The 26,948-nt window shown below is 53.4% G+C and overlaps 1 protein-coding gene across 1 annotated transcript in view; it reads left to right on the top strand.

Moving 5' to 3' along the window:
- Nucleotides 1-2,147: 2,147 nt before the first annotated feature.
- The window catches only part of DUOX1 (dual oxidase 1), a gene marked incomplete at both ends in the record, with an annotated part of 38,838 nt that continues 14,037 nt past the window's right edge, over nucleotides 2,148-26,948 (top strand). Inside the window, 21 exons of the mRNA XM_080707026.1 lie at nucleotides 2,148-2,194; nucleotides 4,423-4,529; nucleotides 6,457-6,540; nucleotides 6,702-6,866; nucleotides 7,911-8,098; nucleotides 8,325-8,526; nucleotides 8,650-8,816; nucleotides 9,199-9,259; nucleotides 9,811-9,907; nucleotides 14,468-14,558; nucleotides 15,780-15,882; nucleotides 16,122-16,294; nucleotides 17,116-17,291; nucleotides 17,404-17,522; nucleotides 18,597-18,734; nucleotides 19,344-19,457; nucleotides 20,575-20,774; nucleotides 21,633-21,818; nucleotides 24,446-24,671; nucleotides 24,933-25,026; nucleotides 25,276-25,451. Of these exons, the coding sequence (XP_080563152.1) occupies nucleotides 2,148-2,194; nucleotides 4,423-4,529; nucleotides 6,457-6,540; nucleotides 6,702-6,866; nucleotides 7,911-8,098; nucleotides 8,325-8,526; nucleotides 8,650-8,816; nucleotides 9,199-9,259; nucleotides 9,811-9,907; nucleotides 14,468-14,558; nucleotides 15,780-15,882; nucleotides 16,122-16,294; nucleotides 17,116-17,291; nucleotides 17,404-17,522; nucleotides 18,597-18,734; nucleotides 19,344-19,457; nucleotides 20,575-20,774; nucleotides 21,633-21,818; nucleotides 24,446-24,671; nucleotides 24,933-25,026; nucleotides 25,276-25,451 (2,914 nt within the window). The remainder of the gene's footprint in view (nucleotides 2,195-4,422; nucleotides 4,530-6,456; nucleotides 6,541-6,701; nucleotides 6,867-7,910; nucleotides 8,099-8,324; nucleotides 8,527-8,649; nucleotides 8,817-9,198; nucleotides 9,260-9,810; nucleotides 9,908-14,467; nucleotides 14,559-15,779; nucleotides 15,883-16,121; nucleotides 16,295-17,115; nucleotides 17,292-17,403; nucleotides 17,523-18,596; nucleotides 18,735-19,343; nucleotides 19,458-20,574; nucleotides 20,775-21,632; nucleotides 21,819-24,445; nucleotides 24,672-24,932; nucleotides 25,027-25,275; nucleotides 25,452-26,948) is intronic.

Here is a 26,948-nt window from a genome sequence, read left to right as displayed (position 1 = left end):
GTTGTTGCACTAAAGAAGCAGTTAAGTGTCAAAATAGAACAAGATGTGAACAGTGGGTGGAGGCAGTATTCCCCCGAAAGGGCTGATGTGGTAAGAAGTTCATGCAATGTAACCTATCCAAGCCGGGCATGATGGCGCATGCTTGTAGTCCCAGCATTTGGGAGGCTGAGACAGGAGGATACGGTTCCCGTCCAGCCTCGGCTACTACTTAGGCCCTCTGTTTCAAAATAACGAATAAAAAATGCGGCAGGGGTTGTAGCTCGGAGGTCGAATGCCCCTGGGTTCCATCCCCAGACCCGTAAATAAATAAATAAATAAATAAATAAATAAATAAAGAAAGAAAGAAAGAAAGAAAGAAAGAAAGAAAGAAAGAAAGAAAGAAAGAAAGAAATAAACGCCCACTTGCTCCGAATTTGGTTTGGGTGGACTCAAGGAGAGCGCCCCTAGGGGCGGGCGCGGGAGCAGCACTTCAAGGCCCTTCCCAAACCTCCGCGTCGCGCAGACCCAGGCCCAGGCTCCGGCTCCCACGCGCGGACCTTGTTCTCCGCTGTGTCCTATTCCAGATGGCGCCGCTCACCCCTCGCCGTGGTACCTCACCTCCGCGCTCCCTGGGCGACGCGGGCGCTCTGTCCCCCAAAGCGCGCGCCCTTTCTCCGGGCGGGGCCCCTTTCCAAGCCCCGCTCCTCTTCTAACTCAGAGGCCAGGGTGCGACTGAACAAACCAGGTATGGGGTGCTTCCCCAGCCCCCACCCCAAGTCCTCCGGACACTCGCAAGGCCACGCCCGATGCGTTGCCTCCAACCGGCTGGGCAGGGGAGGCGCGGCGCCCCGAGAACCGTGCAGCCGGCGGCGTCCCCTCCGCAGCCACCCCTTCCCCACTGCTCCCCCGCCCCAGGCCCCGCGCCCCAGCAGCCCCAAGGTCATCAGAGCCAGGCGACTCCGGGCTGGCGGGGCGCGGCAGAACCCCGAGCCCCCCCCCCTGCGAAGCCCAGGGGCGCGGGCACCACGGGGGCCGGGGGAGCGAGTGCCTTGCCTTGACCCCTGGCCTGATCCTCTGCGTCTTAGAACCCAGACCCGACGGGGCGGAGAGGATCTGGGGGCGGCCCTCCGCCCGCACCCCCGCTTCCTTCGCCGTCGGTGGCCCCTTACTTTGGAGAGACTCACGGCCCCTTGGGCCGCCCACTGGCCGCGCTCGCCGAGCCCTCGGGACACCCCCCACCCGAGCCCGGGAGCCCGCGCCGTCTCACCTGGAGCCCGGTCCCTGGGATGCGCCTCGGCGGGTCCTGGCGCTCGGCCTCCTTCCCGCCCCGCCCCGCCCCGCGCCGGGGTGCGGCGTCCCCTCGACACCCCAGCTCCGCCCGCCCGCCCAGGCTCGGGCTCAGAGCTCAGCGGCGCAGGACGCGAGCGGGCCGAAGCCCCAGCCCTCGGACTACGCCAAGGTCAGACCCTGGAGGGCTTCTTCTGGCCCCAGCGCCTGGGCGCCCCGGGGGAGGGAGGGAGCTTCTTGCGCGGTGTAGGGAGGGAGGGAGGGCGGGAGCCCCCCTCGGCCACGCTCTTAAGAGAAGGAGAACTCTTGCCCCTGCACCTCCCATCTTATTCTGGGGTTAAAATGGACCCTCTTAGGAGCTGTTCTCTGCCCCAGCAAAGTTTTGAGAGGCTGGGTCCTTCGGGACCTGGGAATGCTGGGTGACCTAGTTTGCTTGGGCCTAAAGGATCTCAGCCTGGCACCAGCACCCCACGACAGGAGGCAACGTGAGCTCTTGGGATCCAGGATTTCTCCTTTGGCCTCCCTAGGGTCCAGGTTGGGACTTCTGTGGCCTCATCTTCCACCCACCCCAGGGCCACCAGTGTCACCCTCTAAGACCTCCGGCTGGAAAGGTGGCCATGTGGAGCCAGACCCAGGAGGCCCGTGTTCTCTGCGGGTTCTGCTACTGCCTGGGCCTTCGCTGCCCTGTCCCAGGTTTGGGCCTTCACTGTAGAGAAGTTAGGACACCCACACTACTGTATAAATCCTAAGGGCTGCCCCACCACGAGGAGTGGTTACTAAGCATGCCCACCTCCTGTCCAGGCTCCCTCACACCCTGGCCTGAAAGCCTGCTTTATGCCCTTAGGGGTGTGAGGCACATTCCTGTTTAGAGTCCCGCAGATATGAGGGTAGGGGGCGACACAGCAGTGCCCGTTAGGGAAGGACCACGGTGGGTGGCTACTTCCAAGCGCCTGGCCACTAGCCAGAGCTCAGTTCCCCACGTCTATAAAAGGCCAGCACCGGGAAGACTGTCGCTAGAATGAGTGGAATAATGAACTTTTAGGCTGCAACAGGACCTAGGTTGTTTGTTTTAGTGGTACTGGGGGTGTAACCCAGGGGCTTTTCTACCTCAGGGCTACACTCCCAGACCTATTTTATACTTTTTTTGGAAACAGGGTCTCACTGAGTTGCAAAGGGCCTCACTAAGTAGCTGAGGCTGTCCTCGAACCTCGATCCTCCGGTCTCAGCCTCCCAAATGCTGGGATTACAAGCGTGTGCCACCACGCCTGGCTTGGTTGTTTTGTTTTGTTTTCGTGTGTTTAGTAGAAGATGGGGAGTGGGGACAGGCTGCGTCCTGGGTTCTCTCATCTGATTAGATAACAGAACAGGTGCCCTGAGTTTTGGCTGGAGTAGGGGCTCCTTTAGGAGGCTTTCACTGGCCTTAGGGTCTCCAAGTGCACTCCAGAGTCCCAGCCTGAGTCCCCTGCTGCCTCTGTTTCCCTGTTGTCCCTGGGTGGTTTGTTGGCCTGTGGAGGGAGAGCCGGAAGCCAGCGCTGGCGTGTGAGCACCCGGGGCTGTACCCCTTCTGTGTACCTGGCGGAGCCAGGCTCCAGCCCACTCTCTCTGCATCACATTTGCAAAACACCTGTCACTTCTCCTGCCTCCAACTCAACCTCACATCTGACCCTGGTACCATGCTGGGAAGCGAACAGTACAGGTAGACTTATCCCTATAGCTGGAAGAGGAATCTGATAGCTAAGTGTCTGGCCGAAGAGCCCACAGGGGCCCGCAGCAGCAGCACCGAGACCAAGCCCTGTCTCCCAGGACCTCAGCAAGGCTCCATCCAAGAAGTGCACTCTGTGGGCAGCGGGCCCAAAGCAAGGCTTTCTGATTAATCAGAATCCGAAGTCCTTAGGGTGGGGTTTTGTTTGCGTTGTTTCTCACTCTCCAGTGCCGACACTGAGTTCTGGCACATAGTGGGTGCTCATCAAATATGTGTTAAATAAAGCTGGGCATGATGGTGCACGCTTGTCATCCCAGCACTGGGGAGACTGAGACAGGAGGATCGCGTTCGTGGCCAGCCTCAGCTACATAGCGAGGTGTTTTGCAAATCAGTGAGACCCTGTTTCAAAATAAAGGATAAAAAACAGGGCTGGGGGTGTAGCTCAGAGGTAGAATGCCCCTGGGTTCCATCCCCAGTACCACACACAAAAAAATTGTTAAATGAAGCTGGGCATGGTGGCGCACGCTTGTAATCCCAGCATTTGGGAGGCTGAGACAGGAGGATCGTGGTTCACGGCCAGCCTCAGCTACTTAGTGAGGCCCTCTGCAACTCAGTAAGACCCTGTTTTAGAATAAAGAATAAAAAATACAGCTGGGGGTGTGGCTCAGAGGTAGAGTGCCCCTGGGTTCCATCCCCAGTACCACACAAAAAAAAATTGTTAAATGAAGCTGGGCGTGGTGGCGCACGCTTGTAATCCCAGCATTTGGGAGGCTGAGACCGGAGGATCGCGGCCAGCCTCAGCTACTTAGTGAGGCCCTGTGCAACTCAGTGAGACCCTGTTTCAGAATAAAGAATAAAAAATACAGCTGGGGGTGTGGCTCGGAGGTAGAGTGCCCCTGGGTTCCATCCCCAGTACCACCAAAAAAAAAAAAAAAAAAAAAAAAAGTTAAATGAATGAGCCTTGAGACAGAATGAGTCTCTTTTTCTTTGCTATCTACCCTGCTGTGTGTGTGTGTGTGTGTGTGTGTGTGTGTGTGTAATACTAGGGACAGAGCCCAGGGGCATTCTACCTCCATGCTCCACCCCCAGCCCTATTTTTTTTTATTCAAAAGTGACACTTATTCAAAGAAAAAGAAATGACATGATGTCCATCCCTTGGCTCCCTTCCCTGGTAGCAGGGCAGCCCCTTTCAGACGAGCTCAGCACCCAGCCCTATTTTTTATCGTTTATTTTAAAACTGGGCCTCACTGAGTTGCAAGGGGCCTCACTGAGTAGCTGAGGATGTCTGCGAACCGCGATCCTCCTGTCTCAGCCTCCCAAGTACTGGGATGTCAGCCTGTCCACCACCGCCCGGCTCTAGCCCCTGACCTTGATCCGAAGGGCCTGCAGAAGCCCTGTGGACAGGATTCTTCTGAACAGGTGGGCTCATTCTCTCTGTCGTCTCTTTTTTCTAGGGTCTCCATTTTGAGGTGCTCTACCACCGGGGGCCCAATGATCATGTTCGTCGTGGGTTTCAACGTGGCTCTTGCATGGACCTTGCTTGGGCCGTGGACTCCTCTGGGTACGTACAGGTTGGATGCGGGGCATCCTCTGGGGTCCCCCCAAAATAGCAGCTGTTATATTCATCTCCGTGTCCTCAGTCCCTAGCTGACACAGTGCCCTACACAGCAGGTGCTTGTTTCTAGCTATGAAATATACCTATGGATGATGGGATGAAAATCATCCCCAAATACACAGAACGGGGTACCTTCAACTTGGGTTAGCAATTTCTACTTCATTACTTGCATTTTGGGGGCTCTTTCTACTTTTATCTTCTCTCTTTTTTCGTAAAAGAAGGGCTTCTGACTCAAAATAGAAAAAGACTGAAATCAGACACCCAATACAATAAATGATCTTGGAGTCAGATTGGCCCCAGAACTCGAGGGTAATAACCGGTGTTTTAAAACAACATAACCAAAAGCCAATATACAGCATGATCTGGAAGAGTTTCATCTTGTTATCTTCCATTTTGAACAGTCTCCTACAATTGGAGGCCTCTCTCTCTGAGGTCTGGGTGTCTGAAAAGGCGAAGTGGGCTCAGGGTGCCACAAATTAGGTTAAAAAGAGCAAATCTCTTCCAGATACAGTGGCACAGGGCACGCCTATGATCCCAGTACTTGGGAGGCTAAGATAGGAAGATTGCAGATGTGAGGCCAGCCCCAGCAACTTAGGGAGACCGTCAGCAATTTAGCTCAGAGGGAGAATGCCCCTGGATTCAATCCCCAACCTTTCCCCCAAAAAAGCAGGTTCCTTCCTGATCATTAGGGATGGGAGATGCCAAAACAAGAAGCGGAGAAATTTTATGGAATAATTTGCCCTGGCTGGAGGCGACGAGATGGCAGCATGTCCCCTGCGATTCCTTTGCCAGAGACGCTCTCCTGTCTCCCTCCAATCTTCTTTCCTTGGCCTTGAGGTTCCTCTTCTCCCCAGACCTTGACCCTTATCCCCAAGATGAACTCTCCCCCAAAGGCTCTCTCCTTGCTTTGCTACCAGTTGGTCTTATTTTAGAGACCACAGGCATGTGGCTGTCCTATCCCTGCCCAAGTCCTGGGTCCTCAGCAGGTTCTTTGTTCAAACATCAGGGCCTGAGTCATTTTCCTTCCTTGACTCCATGGTGGGGGGTTGGTTTTCAGTGTGCTGTGGGCAGGAGGGGAGGTAGGAGCTCTTGCCCTTGTTTTGAGGACAGTCAGAGAATGGATCCCCCCACTGGCTGATAAGAGAGGCTTCTAATTTGGGAGAAAGAATGTGGCTGGACATCCATTCTACTGACCAGAAAGATCCCCACCCCACCTTTCCACTGCTCCCCTTCCTCTGCTCTGCCCAACAGCCAAGTGCTCCCTCCGGGATCCGAGTTTTTGGAGAGTACAATATCAAAAGCGGGAACTCTACAGTGGGACAAGATATCCCAGAGGGGGGAGGGCTGAGGTCATCCAGATGACTGGTCCAGTCCCAGGCCCCACCCAAGAAACTGGGAAAAAAAGACTGGAGTGCCAGCACCGCACCCCTGCCCTGGGCTGTGCTCAGCTGGAGAGGACCAGCCCCTAGACCGCCCCTGCCCAGGGACAGTCACAGCACGACTTGTCCTTCCCAGGTATGGGGTGTGGCTGGCTCTTCCTCTATTGTGATGTCCTAGGGCTGGAGATGGTTTTTGATGTGCTGTGACCACCAAGGATCTGAAGCCCCAAGGGAGCAGAAGGCCCCTGTATTCCCCCCCCCCACACACATTCTCCTGTATCCCGGCTTCCTCTCTGACACCATTGATCAGCAGCCGCTGAGCGGTGCCTTCCCCACTGAGCAGCCTTGCAACGGGGCTTTAGTTTGGACATGGTTTTGCCTTTATTTCTTTATCTGTGCTCCGTGTCCACCTTCTGCTGCCCCAGGTGCCGGGCCCACCTAATCTCTCAAGCGCAGCCTTGCCCAGCTGCCCTCTCCCCCACTTTCTCACACAGGAGCTCAGAACCCCATTTCCTGGGAGGTGCAGCGATTTGACGGGTGGTACAATAACCTGAAGGAGCACAGGTGGGGCAGCGCAGGTGAGTGAGCGCCAAGAGGGCCCAGGGCGAGCCGATGCTGGCAGTATCAGCACAGCCACCCATTTCTGCAGCTTTAGGATCCACGGTACAGGGGATCCCGGGAGAGAGGGAGTCAAGGGCTCTCCCCGAGGAGTCACCTTGTCCTCACCTTTCCCACCCAGGCTCCCGGCTGCAGCGTCTGGTCCCAGCTAGCTATGCGGACGGTGTGTACCAGCCCTTGGGGGAACCCCACCTGCCCAACCCCCGACGCCTCAGTAACACCGCCATGCAGGGCCCTGCGGGGCAGGCCTCTCTGCGGAACCGCACCGTGCTGGGCCTCTTCTTTGGTGAGGACCTCAGCCTCTGAGGAAGCGAGGCCAGCGGGCTCAGCCGGAGACCCCTGTCTGGGCAGGGTCTGGGAACAAGGGCAGCCATGGAGGCTCTGGGACCAGAGATGGAGGAGGAAATGGGATAGGGTGGGAATGGAAGCAGAGAGAGAGAGGACCCAAGCTGAGGTGAGGGCTCATAAATTGGGGGGGATACAAAGCTGACCCACGCAGAAAGAGGAGGGATGGAGAAATGGAAAGAGAGGATCCTTCCATACTGGGCTGAGGGGCTGGGAGTGGGGCCAGAGCAGGATAATAACTTGATGAGGACTCTTCGTAAAAGCATGTCTCTCCATTCACTCCTAGGCTAGGACGAGGAGGGCTGGGGGGAGGTCAGAACAGGGGAGCCAGGGTGGTCTGACTCCAGTGAGGCTGATAGCTAGCCCTGCAGGAACGCCTGCCGCCCGCCTGCCTACCTGAGGATGCCCATGCCTGCTCCCCTGTCTGGCTCCCTCGGAAGCTGGCAGGCCCTCCAGGGAGGCTCCCGGCTGTGCGTGTTGGAGCTGGTGCTGAGTGCCCGCCTGCCTAGGCACACTCACAGCACCTCCCAGTTACCAAGGAGAAGCCCAAACTGATGACAGGAGCTGGGATCAGGTGTAGGCACAGTGGGCCAGGAAAGACAAAGGAGAAGCACAGGTCAAGGCTTGGACATGCCTTGACGGCTACTGGCCTTTTTTTTTTTTTTTTTTTTTTTTTTTTTTTTTTTTTGGTACTGGGGGTGGAACCCAGGGGCATTCTGTCTCTGCGCTACACCCCCAGCCCAATTCCTTATTCTTTATTTTGAAACAGGGTCTCACTGAGTTGCAAAGGGTCTCACTAAGTAGCTGAGGCTGTCCAGAAACAGGATCCTCCTGTCTCAGCCTCCCGAATGCCGGCATTACAAGTGCCACCATGCCTGGCTGGCCCTTTTAAAGTTTCAAGAGAGGGAGGGGAGCTAGACACCTGGGTCAGGGGGAGACTTGGCTTAGCTGACCCCAGTACCCCTCCTTTCCACCTTGTGTGCAGGCTACCACGTGCTGTCGGACCTGGTGGCTGTGGAAACCTCCGGCTGCCCCGCCGAGTTCCTCAACATCCGCATCCCGCCAGGGGACCCCGTGTTCGACCCCGACGGGCGCGGGGACGTGGTGCTGCCCTTCCAGAGGAGCCACTGGGACCCCGAGACTGGAAAGAGCCCCAGCAACCCCCGGGACCTGGTGAGGCTGGCGCCTGAGGCAGGGGAGGGCTGCATCTACCTGGCAGGTGGCCCTGCGGCGTGGACCCGAGGCCAGGGGAGGGCTGCATCACACGGGAAGGTGGCCCTGAGGTCTGGGTTCCGCAGGAAAGACAGGATGCGCCCCCCTCCCCACCCACACCCCCGCCTGACCCTGACCCTCTAACCCCCGGGCCTCCGGACCCCCTGTCCCCTCCGGTGCCCCGCAGACCAACCAGGTGACCGGCTGGCTGGACGGCAGCGCCATCTACGGGTCCTCGCACTCCTGGAGCGACGCGCTGCGGAGCTTCTCCGGGGGGCAGCTGGCGTCGGGGCCCGACCCCGCCTTCCCGCGGGAGTCTCAGGACCCCCTGCTCATGTGGACGGCGCCCGCCCCCGCCACCGGGCAGCAGGGGCCGCAGGGGCTGTACGGTGAGGCCGCGGGAGGCGGCGCTGGGCTCGGGGTTTGGGGGTCAGCGCAGAGATCTGCGAGTCCGCCCCCCCCCCCCGGGTCACGCCAGCGCCTCTTCTCCCCTGCACCCCGCGTCTCTGCAGCCTTCGGGGCCCAGCGAGGAAACCGCGAGCCCTTCCTGCAGGCGCTGGGCCTGCTCTGGTTCCGCTACCACAACGTGTGGGCTCAGAGGCTGGCCCGGGAGCACCCGCACTGGGAGGACGAGGAGCTGTTCCAGCACGCGCGCAAGAGGGTCATCGCCACCTACCAGGTCTGCGGACCAGCCCCGGAGCGCCCACCTGCCGCCCGCCGCGCGTCCACGTCCGCGGGAGCCTGGGCCTGGGGCCCACCCTGGGCCTCCCCCACCCAAGGCCCCCCAGGAGGGCCCCTCCCCAGAGAGCTGACGCTAGGAGAAGCCCCTGCTCAGGAGGAGGATGAGGAGGAGGGAGTCACCTATGGGAGAAATGTTGCTGTGCTTATTATTGAAGGACCCCTCACACCTGTTCTTGGGATGGGGAGACAGGCCTCTGGTACCCCGGTTTGAGCTGCCTCTCCAGTGACTGTCCCTACCCAGTCCTCATCTGTTGGGTTCAGATCCCCCTGGCCCCGCCCTGGCCAACACTGCCTCCCCTCTCCCCTCTCTCTGACCCCAGAACATCGCCATGTATGAGTGGCTGCCCAGCTTTCTGCAGAAAACACCCCCGGAGTACACAGGTGAGGGGCTGCAAAGATAATGTAGGGGAAGGATGGATGTTTGTTTGTTTATTTATTTATTTATGTTTTTCGTGGTGCTGGGATGTAACCCAGGGGCTTTCTACTTCAGGGCTACACCCCCAGATCTATTTTATATTTTATTTGGAAACAGGGTCTCACTAAGTTCTGAGAGCCTCACTAAGTAGCTGAGGCTGGCTTCGAACCTGTGCGACCCTCCTGTCTCAGCCTCCCAAGCGTGGGGATTACAAGTGTGCACTGCCACTCCTGGTAGGATGGATGTTTTAAAAGCCAAATTCTAGTGCCGTGGTCATCATTGTCGCTGCCTCCTCCTCCTCCTCCTCCTCCTCCTCCCAGGGGCATTCTACCTTTAAACTATACTCCCAGCCCTATTTTTTATTCTTTATTTTGAAACAGAGTCTTATTGAGTTGTGGAGGGCCTCAGTAGCTGAGGCTGTACGCAGACCGCGATCCTTCTGTCCCAGCCTCCTGAATGCTGGGATTCCAAGCGTGTGCCACCATGCCCGGCTTCCTCTCTTCTTCCCTTGTCTCAGGATACCGTCCATTTCTGGACCCCAACATCTCTCCGGAGTTTGTGGCGGCCTCCCAGCAGTTCTTATCCACCATGGTGCCCCCTGGCGTCTACATGAGGTGAGAGGGGGCTCAGATGTTTGTGTTTGGGGAGGAGTGAGGTCGTCCATGGAGGAAAATCTACCCTCAGGAACACTCCGGACAGGGTTGTCGGTCTGAAGTGTACCCATTCCTTCAAGAAATGGTGAACCTAGAGGTGAAAGCTAAAAATAGTTTAAAGATACAGCCGGGTATGGTGGCGCACTCCTGTAATCCCAGTACCTGGGAGGCTGAGGCAGATGGATCGCAGGTTCGATGCCAGCCTCAGCTACTTAGACTCTCAGCAATTTAGCGAGACTCTGTTTCCAAACAAAAAATAAAACGGCTGGGGGTGTAGCTCGGAGACAGAATGCCCCTGAGCTCAATCCTCAGCACCAAAAATAAATTAATTAATATAAAAAAGTAAAGCCAGGCATGGTGGCACACACTTGTAATCCCAGTACTTGGGAGGCTGAGACAGAAAGATTCCAAGTTCGTGACCAGCCCCTGAACCTTGTGAGTCCCTCTGCAATTTAGTGAGACCCCGCTTTAAAATAAAGACTAAAATCAGGCTGAGGTTGCAGCTTGGAGATAGAATACTTCTGTGTTCAATCCCCACTACCACAAAATAAATAAATAAATAAATAAATAAATAAATAAATAAATAAATATTAAAATTAAAAATAAGTATTGTGTTTTAAAAGCACTTTATGTCCTTTATCCTATAGTTTATAAATATTTATCCCCCAATTAAAAGCAGAGTACTAGAGGCTCAGAGAGTGTCATAAACGCAGCATTCTGAGCCCCACTTCTTGGCACTCTTCTAGGGACGTTCTTAGCTAAAAGCACAGGGTGTGAGGTTTACAAGATTTTGGAAGGAGCTTTAAAAATATGTGCAATCTGCAGAAAAATATTGGCTCAAAAATGAATCCACAGGGAACTTTAAAATAAAAATATACACATTTAAGTAAATGTATGTAAAACATAGCTTGTTAATATACTGTATTCTTTTTGCAATTGCATTATAATTTAACACAATTCATAGGTTAGATTTTCTTACTCTATAACAATATCTGGATATATCTGATGATAGCCATAAAATCATAGACAATTGAATTATATATAGATAAGTATTTTTTCTTTTTTGTGGTACTGGGGATTGAACTCAGGGGTGTCCTACCTCTGAGCTACACCTCCCCCAGCCTAGTTATTTGTTATTTTGAAACAAGGTCTTGCTATATTGCTAAGGCTGGTCTTGAATCTGTAATCCTCCTGTCTCTGCCTCCCAGGTACTGGGATTACAAGCATGTACCACCATGCCTGGCTTAGATAAGTATTTTATTTTATTTTTACAGTACTGGGGATGAAACCCAGGGGCGATACCCCTAGCCCTATTTTTTTATTCTTTATTTGGAAACAGGATCTGACTGAGTTGCAAAGGGCATCACTGAGTAGCTGAGGCTGGCTTCGAACCTGCGCAATCCTCCTTTCTCAGCCTCCCGAATGCTGGGATTACAAGCGTGCGCCACCACGCCCAGCTGGATGAATATTTTATTTATTTATTTATTTATTTATTTATTTATTTATTTATTTATTTATTTATTTTTGGTGGTACTGGGGTTCCTGGAAGCCCTTCTACCTCTGGGCTACACTCCCAGACCTATTTTTACATTTTTATTTGGAAACAGGGTCTCCTAAGCCAGCGCGACTGGCTTCGAACCTGCACGATCCTCTCCTGTCTCTGCCTCCCAAGTGCGGGGATTACAAGCGTGCACCACCATGCCCGGCTTGGATGAATATTTTAAAAAGAGCAATTTTAAATATTTTAAAAACAAGCATATAATGTGAAGTGTAGTGGCTCATGCCCAGTTATTCAGGAGACTAAGGCAAGAGGATTACTTGATCCAGGAGTTTGAGATCAGTCTGAGCAAACTAGGGAAACCTCATCTCAAAGAAAAAAATTATATATAGCATATAGAAATATATATCATGTATGGTGCACACCTGTAATCCCAGTACTTTGGAGGCTGAGATAGAAGGATCATAGGTTGGAAGACAGCCTTACTTCCGCAAATAGTGAGACTCTCATCAACCCAGTGAGGCCCTGTTTCAAAATAAAATTAAAATAGGCTGGGGTATAGCTCCAATATAGACTGTCCCTGGGTTCAATCCCCAGCACCACACACACACACACACAAAAAAAGAAATATATACTATATATCATATATATAATACATAGAAATATATGTATACATGTACGCCCTCCCAACATAGAGTCAAAGAGTCAATCAACCTTGTACACAGACACATACATACACACACACACACACACACACACACACACACATATATATATATTTTAGAACTGGGATTGAACCCAGGGGCATTCTACCTCTGAGCCCCAACCTCAACCGTATTTTTTATTCTTTATTTTTAAAAATTTTCTTATTGGTACATTGTAGTCATCCATCTTAATGTAGTGCAAAAGGGTAGAGGCATACATTCACACATCACTCATTCAGTCCTGCCCCAATTCCCATCTCCTCACTCCCTCCCTCCCTCCCTCCCTCCTTCTCACGTTTGGCTTAGTGATTGACTCTGAGATGTCTGTGAATGCACATCGTGTACATTAGGGAGTCCCCTCTCCCCCCTCCCATCCCCCTCAGTTAAGTCGCCTTATTTGCTCATCTGTGGCTTCTCCTTCTTCGTCTAGACTTCCTCCCATGACCCATTCTCTCCCTAGCTTCCGCATATTAGGTAGAGCAGCCGATTTCTTATTTTTTGTGACTGACTGATCTCACTTAGCGTAATGTCCTCCAGAGCCATCCATTCCCTGTAGATGAAGTAACTGTGTTCTTCTTTATGGCTGAGTAAAATTCCATTGTGTACATATCCCACAGCTTTGTAATCCATTCATTTACTGATGGACAGCTTGTCTGGTTCCATAGTTTGACAATTGTTCATTTGTGGCTCTGAACATAGATACGCATGCATTGGCTTGGTAGTTTGGTTTCCATTCCTTTGGGTAGATACCCAGAAGTGGTATTGCTGGGTCATTTGGTATGCTCATTCCCATTCTTCTGAGAATACTCCATACTATTTTCCAAAGTGCTAGCTCTAATTTGCAAACCCACCAACTATGTCTTAGAGTTCCCACTTCTCCACATCCTCGCCAGCATTTGCTGTTGTTTGTGTTTTGAATGATGGCCATTCTAGTTGGAGTTAGGTGAAATCTCAGGATTGTTTTGATTTGCATCTTTCTGATTGCTAATGATGTTGAGCATTTTTTCATATATTTATTGGCCATTTGACTGTCTTCTTTTGTGAAGTGTCTATTTAGTTCACTTGCCCATGTTTTGATTGGGCTATTTGTTTTCTTAGTGCTGAGTTTCTGGAGTTCTCAGTATATTCTAGATATCAGTCCTCTGGTGGAGGAGTAGTTGGGAGAAATCTCCCATTCTGTCGGCTCTGTGCCGAGGTTCCTGACAGTTTCCTTTGCTGTACAGAAGCTCTTCAGTTTCATGCAATCCCACATACCGATCTGCCCTTTAGTTTCTTGTGCCTTTGGGGTCTTAAGAAAATTTTTACCTCACGATGGAATTTTACTCAGCCATAAAGAAAAACACAATTACGTCACTTACAGGGAAATGGATGGAACTGGAGGACGTTACGCTAAGTGAGATCAGTCAGTCACAAAAAAATAAGAAATCGGATGCTCTCTCTAATATGCGGAAGCTAGGGAGAAAATGGGTCATGGGAGGAACTCTAGACGAAAAAGGAGAAACCATAGATGAGCAAATAAGGCGACCTGAGGGGATGGGGGGGCATTCCTAATGTGCATGAGGGACATTCACAGACACATCAAAGTCCATCACTGAGCCAAACGTGAGCCGGAGGGAGGGGGAGGGGCTAAACGAGTGACGTGTGCACGTGCGCCTCCACCGTCTTGTACTCCATTAAGATGTATGACTACAATGTACCAATAAATTTTTTTTAAAGTAAATAAATTTTTTATTTTATTTTATTTTTATTTTTATTATTTTGGTGGTACTGGGGTTCCTGGAAACCCTTCTACCTCTGGGTTACACTCCCAGACCTATTTTTATATTTTTTTATTTGGAAACAGGGTCTCTTAAGCCAGCGAGACTGGCTTCGAACCTGCGGGATCCTCCCGTCTCCGCCTCCCAAGCGCGGGGATGACAAGCGTGCGCCACCACGCCCGGCTTTATTCTTTATTTTGAAACAGGCTCTCACTAAGTTGTAGAGGGCCTCACTAAGTAGCTGAGGCTGCCCATGAACCTGCGATCCTTCTGTGTTAACCTCCCAAGTACTAGGATTACAAGAGTGTGCCACCATGCCTGACAAAAAAAAATTATTTTTAAATTGCTTCTCTACAGAAAATGTACAGATTTTCTATGGCTGCATTTTTAGATGTTTGGTGGGATGTAGGGAGAGACCTTCCAAAAGTCAGATTGTCCAGGACACTGCGATCAGGTGGCCTGTCCACATTACCTCCGCAGGGAGGTGACGGCCTGGGTCTCTGGCTCCAGCCTCCAGAGCAGAGCTGACACCTGACGTTAGGACCCACTTCTTGCTTTTTAGGAATGCCAGCTGCCATTACCGGGAAATCCTTAATCAGAACTTGAGCGTCTCCACGGCTCTCCGAGTCTGCAACAGCTACTGGAGCCGAGAGGTCAGGGCTGGGGGCGCATTTGTGGGCGGGTGTGTTGTGTGTGTTTGTGTCTGAGTGCGTGGGTGAGTTGGGCAGTCTGGATGAGGCAGGCAGCTGGGGTTTCAGCCAATCATCAATTAATCAATCAACCAGGTTTGGGGATGTAACTTGGAGATAGAGTGCTCCTGGGTTCAATCCCCAGTATAACACACATAAAAAAGTCAACCCCAATGCTCTCCTCAAGGGTGTACGAGAAGCTGTGAGGCCCGCGCAGGCATGATGGTGCGCTCATGCTCCGTACTAGGTTTCCGTCTCCCTTGACAGCTCGCGGTCCCCAGAGGCCCTGGAGCGCACTGGCCATCCCACCCCCTTAGACACACCCAGGGCAGCGTGTGTGCACGGGAGGGGTGGGAGGGGAGAGGGTTCAGGCCAGTGTGGGTGAAGAGCATTCATCTAAAGAAAGTCAGATCCTCCGCATAAAGTGCCCACAAAGGCAGGGGAGAAGAGGAAGGCACGGAATCAGCCATGGGGCTAAGCTGATGGGAGGAGCTTCCATGTCCCACTAATCTCAGTTCCCTTTTGTTGCGTGGTGCTGGGGATCTAACCCAGAGCCTGGAGCACCCAGGTAACCCCTCTACCACCGAGATGCACCCTTAACCAGAGTCCCTTTTTACTAAGGGGAGTTCAGAGAGGTCCTGTGACTTGTCCAGGGATACACAGCTGATTAGTAATGGAACAAGGATAAAGACCTAGATATTCTAGTACTTTTGCCAACCAGTGTCAAATTTCTCAAGAGAACTATTAAGGTTTTTTGTTTGTTTGTTTGTTTGTTTGTTTTGTTTTTGCAGTACTGGGGATTGAACCCAGAGGCATTTTACCTCCGTGCTACACCCCCAGCCTGATTTTTTTATTCTTTATTTTGAAACACGGTCTCACTACGTTGCAGAGGGTCTTACTAAGTAGCTGAAGCTGGCTACGAACCCAGATCTTCCTGTCTCAGCCTCCCAAGTACTGGGATTACAAGCATGCACCACCATGCCTGGTTTAGAAGTTAAGTTTTGAGATCCCTGTGCTTGTAGACACCTGGATTCAGCAGCATGGGCTTTGGGTGGGGCCGTCACTCATCCCAATCACAGAGCTAAGCTGCAGGGGAGGTGTGGGGCTCCAGGAATAAACAACAGGCCTGGGTGGGCCCGAGGATGGCCTCGTTAAACACATCCCTCTCCTTCTCCCCACCCCAAGCATCCGAATCTGCAAAGTGCTGACGATGTGGCCGCGCTGCTGCTGGGCATGGCCTCGCAGATTGCTGAGAAAGAGGACCACGTGGTGGTTGAGGATGTGCGAGGTGAGCTGGTGCCTGTCCCTGCAGGCTGTGGACTTCTGGCCCTGGGAGGAGGCTCTGGACCTTCAGAGCCAGACAGGGAGGGGTGTCCCGGGCCGGGATCCTGCATTGCACTCGCTGCTGACCGGGCGCCCTTTCTGTGGCTCGGGCGCCCTGGGCTGGTGGGGGTGGTCTGGGATGGAGGCCACGTTGTTGGCCCTGACTCTTTCATTCCTTCTGACCCTCTGTTTTTTCATTCCCAGATTTCTGGCCTGGACCACTGAAGTTTTCCCGTACAGACTACCTAGCCAGCTGCCTGCAGCGGGGCCGGGACCTGGGCCTGCCATCTTACAGCAAGGCCAGGGCAGCGCTGGGCCTGCCTCCCGTAACCCGCTGGCAGGACATCAACCCTGCACTCTCCCAGAGCGATGGCACTGTGAGGAGGGGGCAGGACCTAGAGGTGGGGTGGGAGGGCCAGGGCAGAGACATGGGTAAAAAGAGACAATGTATGAACAGGATTTGATTTTTTTTTAATGTTTTTAGCCTGGCACAGTGACATACCCCTGTACTTGGGAGGCTGAGACCAGAGGATCACAGGTTCCAGGCCAGTGCACAGTAACTTTGAGAGACTCTGTTTCAAAATAAAAAATAAAATAAGTTGGGAGTATAGCTCAGAGATAGAATGCCCTTGGGTTCAATCTCTAGTACCATGCTCGCTCACACACACACACACACACACACACACACACACACACACACTTTTTTGGGTCTGGGATGGAACCCAGGGGCATTCTACCTCAGAGCTACACCCCTTCCCTATTTTTTTATTCTTTATTTTGAAACAGGGTCTCACTGAGTTGCTATGGGCCTCACTAAGTAGCTGAGGCTGTACATGAACTGTGATCCTTCGGTCTCGGCCTCCAGAATGCTGGGATGACAAGCGTGCACCGCCACGCCCAGCAATTTTGTACCTTCTGCTGTTGCCCTTTCAATTTTCATACCTTTTCAAGAATGGATTACGTATGGGATTGGCTGTTAGTTTTAATCCCAGTGCAGGGAATAGGCACTTAAGCCTGCCGAAGGTTCCCATAAACGAGTCAACTTATGTGCAGTACTCAGAGCGGTGCCCGCGGCATAATAAGCCCCCTCCAGGAGTTAGTTATGGCTGTTGTCATCCATCACGATTATTCCTGGGCGCCACCTCTTGGCCCAAGGCTGTGGGGTATCTTCACACACGCCTGCCCCTGTCGGTTCCAGGTGCTGGACGCCATAGCCACCCTGTACAACCGGGACCTGTCTCTGCTGGAGCTGCTCCCAGGGGGCCTCCTGGAGAGCCATGGGGACCCCGGGCCCCTGTTCAGCGCCATTGTCCTCGACCAGTTTGTGCGGCTGCGCGATGGTGACCGCTACTGGTTTGAGAACACCAGGAACGGGTAAGGCCCACCTTGGGCTAACCTTGTCTGGGCCGCAGCCTCACTGGGGCCCAGGACTTGGGGACCTGCACCTCTCTCCCACCGCCCCAGCACCCCGCCTATCCCACCCCAGGCTCTTCTCTGAGGAAGAGATCGCAAAAGTCAGGAACACTTCCCTGCGGGACGTGCTGGTAGCCGTCACCAGCGTGGACCCCAGCGCACTGCAGCCCAATGTCTTTGTCTGGCTTGCAGGTGAGTGGCCGGGCGTGGGGGTGGGTTTCGAGCCTCCTCCCTCCCCAGCTGTGGTCTGGGCTCTGCGAGGTGTGGCGCAGCGGGACAACAGCTGCAAGCTGGATGTCAGCTGTGGTCCCGCGCACTGCCGGGGCCCTGGCTCTGGGCGCGTGTGCAGACACCTGCAGCTGTCTGGGCTCCCTCTGCACAGCTCCAGGCTGAGGACAGGGCCTGGCGAGGACCTCACGTTCAGTTGGGAAGGAGTGGGACCGGGCGTAGCGGTAAGAGACAAGTGCAGATAGCTTACCCCACAACAGTGATGAAGGAAACTGTCTACGTGTGTGTGTGTGTGTGTGTGTGTGTGTGTGTGTGTTTATGTTCATTTCTTATCCTCACTTGTTTCTTTAGTAGACAAATGCCACAGGCATGCTGTAATGACACGGTTGAGCAGCCCCTTCCTCTCTGCTACCCAGAGCACCCCATTCCCCGTTTTTTGCGGTACTGGGGATGGAACCCAGGGGCATCCTACCTCTGAGCTATGCCCCCAGCCCTGTTTGTGTGTGTGTGTGTGGGGGGTGTCTCGGGATGGAACCTAGGTTCCGTGCTACACCCCCCTGCCCTATTTTATATTCTTTATTTTGAAACGAGGTCTCACTGAGTTGGGGAGGGCCTCACTAAGTAGCTGAGGCTGTCCGTGAACCGCGATCAACTGGGCTCAGCCTCCCGAATGCTGGGATTACAAGTGTGAGCCACCACACCCGGCCCCAGCCCTATTTTTTATTCTTTATTTTATTTTATTTGTGGTACTGGGGATGGAGCCCAAGGGCACCCGACCTCCAAGCTACACCCACAGCCCTGTTTGTTTGTTTTTTTTTATTCTTTATTTGGAAACATGGTCTCACTGAGTTGTGAAGGGCCTCACTAAGTAGCTGAGGCTGGCCGCAAACCCGCGATCCACCTGTCTCAGCCTCCCAAATGCTGGGATTATAAGTGTGCACCACCACGCCCGGCTTCCCCACCCCCTTTCTTCCACCCTGCCCTACTCAGTGACCCTGTGCCAGAGCCTCAGGGCTCTGACCTTTTCTGCCTCCCCAGGAGACCCCTGTCCGCAGCCAAGACAGCTCAGCACCGACGGCCTGCCGGCTTGTGTCCCGCTCGTGATTCGGGACTATTTTGAGGGCAGTGGATTTGGCTTTGGGCTCACCATTGGGACCCTGTGCTGCTTCCCCTTAGGTAAAAGCAATGGGGGGCCGGATGGGCTGGGTCAGGTGTGCCTGCTGGGGAGTGGGTTGGGGTGGTTCCACCTATGACAACAAGCCATACAGAATACTGTCCCTATGGGCAGGTAAAGAAAACGTTAGGGAAGGGGGCACAAGAGGCATTTGGCCTCCAGAGAAGTCGGGCTTCAGTCTCCTGGGATCCACCCAGACCTCTTCTTGGTCAGGAGCTTGAGCGGGGGATTCACAGTCCACAGCTATTTGCAGAAGTCTGGGCCTGGAAGCTGTCAGGGGCAAATTCTCACTTGTCAGCCCGAGCTGGGGCAAGTGGAGTTGCTCTGCAAAGGCTTGGGACTTAGTCTTGGGCAAGGCTGGGTCTGGGTGGACCAGCAGCCTGGTCCCCCGAGTCTAACCTATGACCTGAGGACTCTGGACTTAGCCGGTGGCTGGGGAAGGACTGAGAGGAGGAAGGGGGGAGGCAGGGCAGGTATTTGAGGTGCCACCCACACTCCCCAAGGGATGCAGAGCAGCTAGGAACGAGGACGGCAAGGGGCTCTTGCCACCGAAAGGAGGCGGGAAGGGAGCCTCCCCTCCCCTGAGCATCCTCCTGCCTCCGCCCTCCCAGTGAGCCTGCTCAGTGCCTGGATTGTGGCTCGGCTCCGGATGAGGAGCTTCAAGAGGCTCCAGGGCCAGGACCGCCAGAGCATCATGTCTGAGAAGCTCGTGGAGGGCGTGGAAGGTAGCCCGGGCCGGTCAGGGTGGTGCGGGGAGGACCAGCCCAGGGCCACATCCCCACTCCAGCCCCGGAGCCCAAGGAAACAGCCTCCTTGTTGGGCTGTAGGAAAGCGCGGGGCAGGTGGGCGCCATCACAGTGGCATTAGGCAGAAGTCGGACCTGCCAGTGATCCCAGCAGGGAGAGAACATGGCAGACTGGAGGAAGAGCCGTAGACCCGCCTCGCTCTCACAGGGTTGCTGTGACTCACAAATCCCTGGGCTGCTTTGTGGTGTCTGACACTGGAGCTGCAGGCAGCAGAGGAGTGATTAAGGGAGATCTGGAGGGAGACTGGGATTGGAATTTTTGGTTCCACCACTGCGGGCTGGTGGCCGTGGGACCTTAGGCAGACACTTTTAAAATTTATTTTATTTTTTATTTTTTGGCGGTACTAGGGATGGAACCCAGGGGCATTTTGCTTCTGAGCTATACACTTAGCTATGTTTTTAATATTTATTTATTTATTTGTTTGTTTGTTTGTTTGTTTATTTATTTTGCAGTACTTGGGTGGAACTCGGGCATTCTACCTCCGAGCTACACGCTTAGCTCTATTATTTATTTATTTATTTATTTATTTATTTATTTTTGCAGTACTGGGATGGAACTCAGGGGCATTCTACCTCTGAGCTACACCCCCTGCCCTATTTTTTTTAATTATTCTTTATTTGGAAACAGGGTCTCACTGAGTTGCGGAGGGCCTCACTAAGTAGTAGCTGAGGCGGGCCGCGAACCGCGATCCTCCTGTCTCAGCCTCCTAAGTACTGGGATCACAAGCGTGCGCCACCATGCCCGGCTTAGGCAGACATTGTAATCTCTCTAAGCCTTTCTGTAAAAACAGAACTAATAATAGCACCTACTTCAAAGGTTGGTGATGAAACGAAATAGTTGATGCAGAACACTAGGTCGCAACACACAGTAAGCATTCAGGAACTGGGAGCTACTATTCTCCTCTTGGGTTGGAAGCACAGTAGGACTGTCAGGGAGGGGGTGACGCTCAGTGCCCAGGGGGACACGAAGCCGCCGGGGACACCCCAGCCCTGAGCTCCTTCTGCCTCCCAGCCGACCCAGCCTCGTCTCTCCCCAGCTTTGGAATGGCAGGGCCACAAGGAGCCCAGCCGGCCTGTTCTGGTACACCTGCAGCCAGGACAGATCCGCGTGGTGGACGGCAGGCTCAACGTACTCCGCACCGTACAGCTGCGGCCCCCGCAGCGGGTCAACCTCATCCTGTCCAGCAACCGCGGGCGCCGCACCCTGCTGCTCAAGATCCCCAAGGAATACGACCTGGTATGGTCCAGGTGGCCTGTGAATCCTTGTCTGCGGCTGCAGCCAGGGAGGCTGTCAGGTGGAGGAAGAGGCACTGGGCCCAAAGATGGGGTTTCTGGTTTCCAGTCCCCGCTGTAGTATTGGATAGAGATGGACCTGCACACATATGGCATGCTCTGGGCTTGCCAGATGGCATGGCTTCCTCTTCTTACTCCAGCAACCACAGGAGGCCTCCTCCTTTTCTGAGGATGCCCTTGCAGGTCCTGGATGGGAGAACTTGGGAGAAGCTGAGCCCTCTCTCTTCGCCCACTATTTCAGGATCTAGTGAATTTCTAGGAATTTTGGAGGGGAGTTAAATCGGAGGCTAATTGTGGACTGTGATTCTGCCTGGCTCAGGTCTCCTTCATTCTCTTGCCTTCCTGCTTCCCCTCCCTCCTTCATGGAATCAAGAAAGGAGACAGTGGGGCATGGTGACACACACTTTTAATCCCAGCATTTGGGAGGCTGAAACAGGAGGATCAAGGTTGCGGCCCGCCTCAGCTACTTAGCGAGGCCCTTTGCAACTCAGTGAGACCCTGTTTCAAAATAAAGAATGAAAAGTGGGGCTGAAGGTGTAGCTGGGAGGTGGAATGTCCCTTCGTTCCATCCCCAGTACTGAAAAAAAAAAGAAGAAAGAAAAAAGTGGGCTTTGTACAGGAGCCTTCCAGTGCTAACCCTGCACCTGTAAGCAAGCCACTGTGTTCTCTTCTGTAAAAGGGGATATCAAATTCCTTCTGCAAGGCCACACCAGTTGCCCCGCAGACTAATGCATACAACTGCGAAGTGCCTGGCCTCAGAAGGTCTTGACAGCCATGGCTCTCACTCCGGCCGGCCCCACAGGTACTGCTGTTTAACCTGGAGGAAGAGCGGCAGGCGCTGGTGAACAGCCTCCGGGGGGCTCTGAAGGAGAACGGGCTGAGCTTCCAGGAGTGGGAGATGCGGGAACGGGAGCTGCTGCGGGCGGCCGTGACGCGGGAGCAGCGCAGCCACCTCCTCGAGACCTTTTTCAGGCACCTCTTCTCACAGGTGTGTACGCGGATCAGATCAGATCTGTCGTGGGCGTGCCTCAGGAGGCCACAGGGTAGCTCCAGGGGGAGCCAGGAGTTCTGAGTTCTCCGCTGAGGACCCACTCCGTTCGGATTCTGGGCGAGTCACCAGTCATTACTGAAAGGAGGCGTCCCTGCCCCATTGGCGTGCCGTCCCCAGCCGTGAGACTCCAGGGAGGCAGTGCCCAGGAATGAGGCAGGGCCAGACAGGCAGTGTGGGCACGGTAGCGGCGGCATGTATCCACGGGTTCTTGTTCTTAGCCGTGTGTAGAAAACAATAGCCAGAGCTCCTCTTTTTTTCTGTAAGCTTAAGCAATTTTATTATTACAAGGGTAGAGAAATAGGACAGGACTTAGATTAAAGCATTACGTCATAGAGAGTGACATAGTGGGGTGACTTGAGAATAAGTCACTGAAGTTTTTGGATACAGAACAGTTTTATACCAATCATCTTCTGACCCGACTAGATCTGCCCCTTCAGGGGCAGGTCTTTTGATGTGAGGCTTCATTCCTGTAGGCCCGCCCTGTCTCAGGTACAGACCCCAAGCCTTTTGTTACACCCAAAATGTGTTAATTGAGTCTGAGATTTCTTGAAGGCTTTATGGCATCCCCCCCCCCCACATCCTTGGGGAATTTTGCTTGTCTTTAAAATGTAAAAGGCCCTGGGTTCCCTCTCCTTTCTTGCTGATCACCCTTGGTCCCTGGAACTCAGCAGGGTCCCTTCCCTGAGTGCCTGCCTGCACCCAAGCTCTGACTTTCTAATTCCAAAGCTATTTTCAAATACATTTTGAAGCCATTTCCCAATACTGGTACAGGCACGTCACCCTGAGCACCCTGGTTCACCGTGCTTGAGGGTTGCAGATAGGCCACTGATGTCCACCTTGAGCACTTCTGAGAGATATTGGGAGGACAGGAAACAAGATTTTGGGGGGTACTAATGGTAGAACTTAGGGGCATTCTACCCCCAAGCTGCACCTTTAGTTTTAGTTTTTAGTTTGAAACAGGGTTTTGCTAAATTACTGACGGTCTCACTAGCATCCTGAGGCTGTGGTGTGTGGTGGTGAACACTTGTAATCTCAATATTTGGAAGGCTGAGACAGGAGGATCACAGGTTTGTGGGCAGCCTCGGCTACTTAGGCCCTCGGCAATTTAGTGAGACCCTGTTTCAAAATAAAAAAATAAATAAAATAGGGCTGGAAGTATCGCTTAGAGGTAGAATACCCCCGGGGTTCAATGCCCAGTTACTAATACACACACACACACACACACACACACACACACACACACACACGACACGGACACGGACACGGACACGGAATTGGGGATTTAGCTCACCCCTGGGTTTATGCCCCAGTACTGAGGGGAGAAAAAAAAAAAGAAGAAGAAAAAGAAAAAATGATTCAGGAAACATATGGTCTGGGAGTTCAGAAAAGATAGCAAGCCTTCAGGCTGGTATAAAGTCATGATGGAGGTGAGATTTGGAAGGAATCACAGTTGGAAAGGTTTGGGCTAAAAGCAAGTGGCAGGAGGAGCAGAGCCTCTCGTGGAAGGCGGCGTGTCCGAGGAGGAGCAGGTTTGGCTGGCTGGGGAGGACTCGTGTGGGAAGCCGCTGTTGCATGAGCCCCAGATTTAACCCTCGAACAAGTTGAATGCTGGGTATGCTCAAGGACACAGGAACTCCTGCCAGGGCCCTGGAGGGCCTGGGCACCTCCAGCGGGGCTGTACTGGAAGGTGGGGAGCTGCGGGATCCTGGGAGTGGCCCGATCTCTGATAGCGCCTCTTCCCGTGCAGCTTTCAAAGCATTTCCTCACAGCCTTTCTTGTGGACTCTCACAGTAGCCCTGTGAGATCCATAGACCAGGTGAGAAAAGGAATCCCAGACACGAGGAGCTGGCCTGAGGGCATGCAGCCGGCAGTGGGGACAGGAACGCAGGCCTCCTGCCTCCAGCCTCTTGGGTTCTTTCCATTCAAGAGCCTTGTTTGAAGCTGCAAAGTTTACCTTAGGGAACCGCAACCAGACTTGAACTACGCCGTCAGTTGATAGGCAGGAAAGACAGGTACCATGACCTGCGGCTCCCGTCCGTCAGTGTCTGCCCAGGGCAGCAGTAGATGACCTGGAATGGGAACCCTCCTTTCCCAAAGCCAGTGACGTCTTCTCCTAGTTAGCACAATTAGATGTAAGAGTCAGTTGACTCTGGGGGTCCAGGTCGGCTTAGGAATTCCAAAGGAAGAGCCTGGGAGAGGGAAGGCTGCCGGCGTACAAGACCACTCCCATCTTGGGCCGCCTCTGTTTTCTCTGCACCTCTGCTTTACCCTGTCTCCGAGCATTTGGAGAAGGGTAGTTCACATCATTCGCGTTTTCTTGGGCTCAGATGAAGACACATTTGGGAATTCTTAGCTCCAATTTCAGGTCGCCCACTTGGGTCAAGGGCACGCCCCTTGTTCCATCAGCGAAGGCCAAGGGCCAGATTCTGCAGTCCAGACATGGCCCCAGGGACCACCCACAGAGGTGCTCACCGAGGCTCACTGGACAGACCCCTCAGAAGGTGGCCTTCAAGTCAAGGAAGCTTTGTCTCCTTCTCTCTGTCCCTCCACTGTGGCCTGAGCAGGTGCTGGACATCAACCAGGCCGATGCGGGGGCCCTGCCCCTGGACTCATCCCAGAAGGTGCGGGAGGCCCTGACCTGCGAGCTGAGCAGGGCCGAGTTTGCCGAGTCCCTGGGTCTCAAGCCCCAGGACATGTTCGTGGAGTCCATGTTCTCTCTGGCTGACAAGGATGGCAATGGCTACCTGTCCTTCCGGGAGTTCCTGGACATCCTGGTGGTCTTCATGAAAGGTGAGAAAGGAAGAAATGATCACCCTGACTGGGCAGAGGCTGGGGACGGCGGCTGGAATGCGCTGAGCTGTTGGAGGTGAGAGGTCCTGGGGCCAGGTCTCCAGCCGTGGCAGGCACCTGGGCATGCCCAGGATGGGGTCAGGAAGCAGAGTGACCTGCTGCTACGTCCAGCATTGGTGGTTATCTGGTTCATGGTCCCGCTGGCTCTCCGGGGGTGTAGGCAGATGGGCCTCAGCCCTCACGGAGTCCCCCTCCTTCCAGGCTCTCCTGAGGAGAAATCCCGACTCATGTTCCGCATGTACGACTTTGACGGGAACGGCCTCATCTCCAAGGACGAGTTCATTCGGATGCTGAGGTAGGTCCTCTGGGACAGCCAGAAGAGTAAGCCGGGGAGGGGCTGCTGGGAAGTGAGGGGACATGAAAGGGGGAGCAGAAGCGTAAAGACGGGGGATCCTCTACCCTGGTAACCAGAGACGGTCAGAACTAGCAGGGAACTCCAGAGTCAGCCAGTCGGGGCCCCGGCAGGTGTGTGCCGAAGACCCGGTGGGATGGATGGCCACTGGGCCCTTGCGTCTGGGCCTCACGGCTCTCTTCCTGACCCCAGGTCCTTCATCGAGATCTCTAACAACTGCCTGTCCAAGGCCCAGCTGGCCGAGGTGGTGGAGTCCATGTTCCGGGAGTCGGGCTTCCAGGACAAGGAGGAGCTGACGTGGGAGGACTTCCACTTCATGCTGCGTGACCACGACAGCGAGCTGCGCTTCACACAGCTCTGCGTCAAAGGTGGGGCCGCTGGCAGGCGGGGCTCACTTAACCTATCAGGCACGATGCCCACATCCATTTAGGACTCCACAATAATGCTTTAATTTCTTTTAAAATCAGAAGTAAAAAAAAGTGAGTATCATAATGAAAAGGTAATAATGTATTCAGCCTAGCTTATATTCCTTTTTATACCAACACAATTATAAGATATATTTTTTTTTATGTAAAAGTGGCCCAAGGAGGTAAGAATGCCTAGGACCCATGACAGTGACTTGCTGGTGACCCATGACATGACAGCCTTGCTGGTGACGGGGCACCATCAGGAGATGGTGGCTGCAATTAAGCCTCCTGGGCCTACTGTCCAGGACAAGAAAGAGACAGTGTCTCCTGGTTACAGCCCTGCCAGGCCGGGCATGTCGTCCCGACTGGTGTGTCCGGCTGTGGGGGTAGGGTGGTGTCTCTTGGAATTTTACTTTATTTATTTATTTTTGACTGCCATATCCCCCGGCTAAGTGCTCGGTAAATGTTTGCTGAGTGCACCAAGACTCAGTTCTGTTGGCCTTTCCCCAACTCCCTGCCCCAGCAGTGTCGGCCTCAAGCAGACTGGGGCTGGAATTTTAAATTTCTTTTTAAGTCAGAATAAAAAATGAATATAATAACGAATAGGTAACCATGTATCCAGGATCCATTAGGAAGGCTGTGTGGCAGGCAGGGACTCTGTCTGTGACCTGCTCCTGCTTCCAGCTGCTCCGGTGACTTCTCTGTTTGACATTCTCACTGGGGCAAGTTGAGACCAAACCTAGTCGCTCCTGGAATTATGAGAACAGGGGCAGGGCAGCCTCCTGGGGGACTGGAGCAAGTTAGACAGGACCATGAGCCTCTGAATAGGCTCCCCTGAGCCTGGAGTGAGGGGGCTGAGGTAGCGGGGACCCAGTGCAGCTGATTCTTAAGCTCTCTCTGCCCCGGGCAGCCAGGGCAGCAGCACCTGAGCCTGGCCATAGGGGCGAGGGCGGGGCCTGGAAGTGAACCAGCCCAGAGTCCCCAGACAGCAGCCTGTATGACTAGGCTTGGGGCTGAGGAATAGGTACAAGGTTACCATTGCGTTTTATTCTTTCTTTCTTTCCCTCTTTCTTTCTTTCTTTCTTTCTTTCTTCTTTCTTTTCTTTTCATTTCTTTTTTTTTTTTTTTTACTGGGTATTGAACCCACATTCCACATCTGGGGTATACCCCTCCCCCTTTCTATTTTTTATTATTTTATTTATTTTTTAATTTTTTTTTTTTTGTGCGGTACTGGGGATGGAACCTAGGGGCATTGTACCTCCAAACTACACACCTAGCCCTATTTTTAGGTTTATTTATTTATTTATTTTGCAGTACTGGGGATGGAACTCAGGGGCATTCTACCTCCAAACTACATGCCCAGCCCTATTTTTTATTCTTTATTTTGAAGCAGGGTCTCACTGAGTTGCAGAGAGCCTCACTAAGTACCTGAGGCTGTCCACCGGTCTCAATCCTCAA

The sequence above is a fragment of the Muscardinus avellanarius genome (assembly GCF_963383645.1).
Source record: "Muscardinus avellanarius genome assembly, chromosome: 12".
In the NCBI taxonomy this organism is placed as follows: Eukaryota; Metazoa; Chordata; class Mammalia; order Rodentia; family Gliridae; genus Muscardinus; species Muscardinus avellanarius.
The sequence above is the reverse complement of the archived record's forward strand: the minus strand, read 5'-3'. Positions and strand labels throughout refer to the sequence as shown.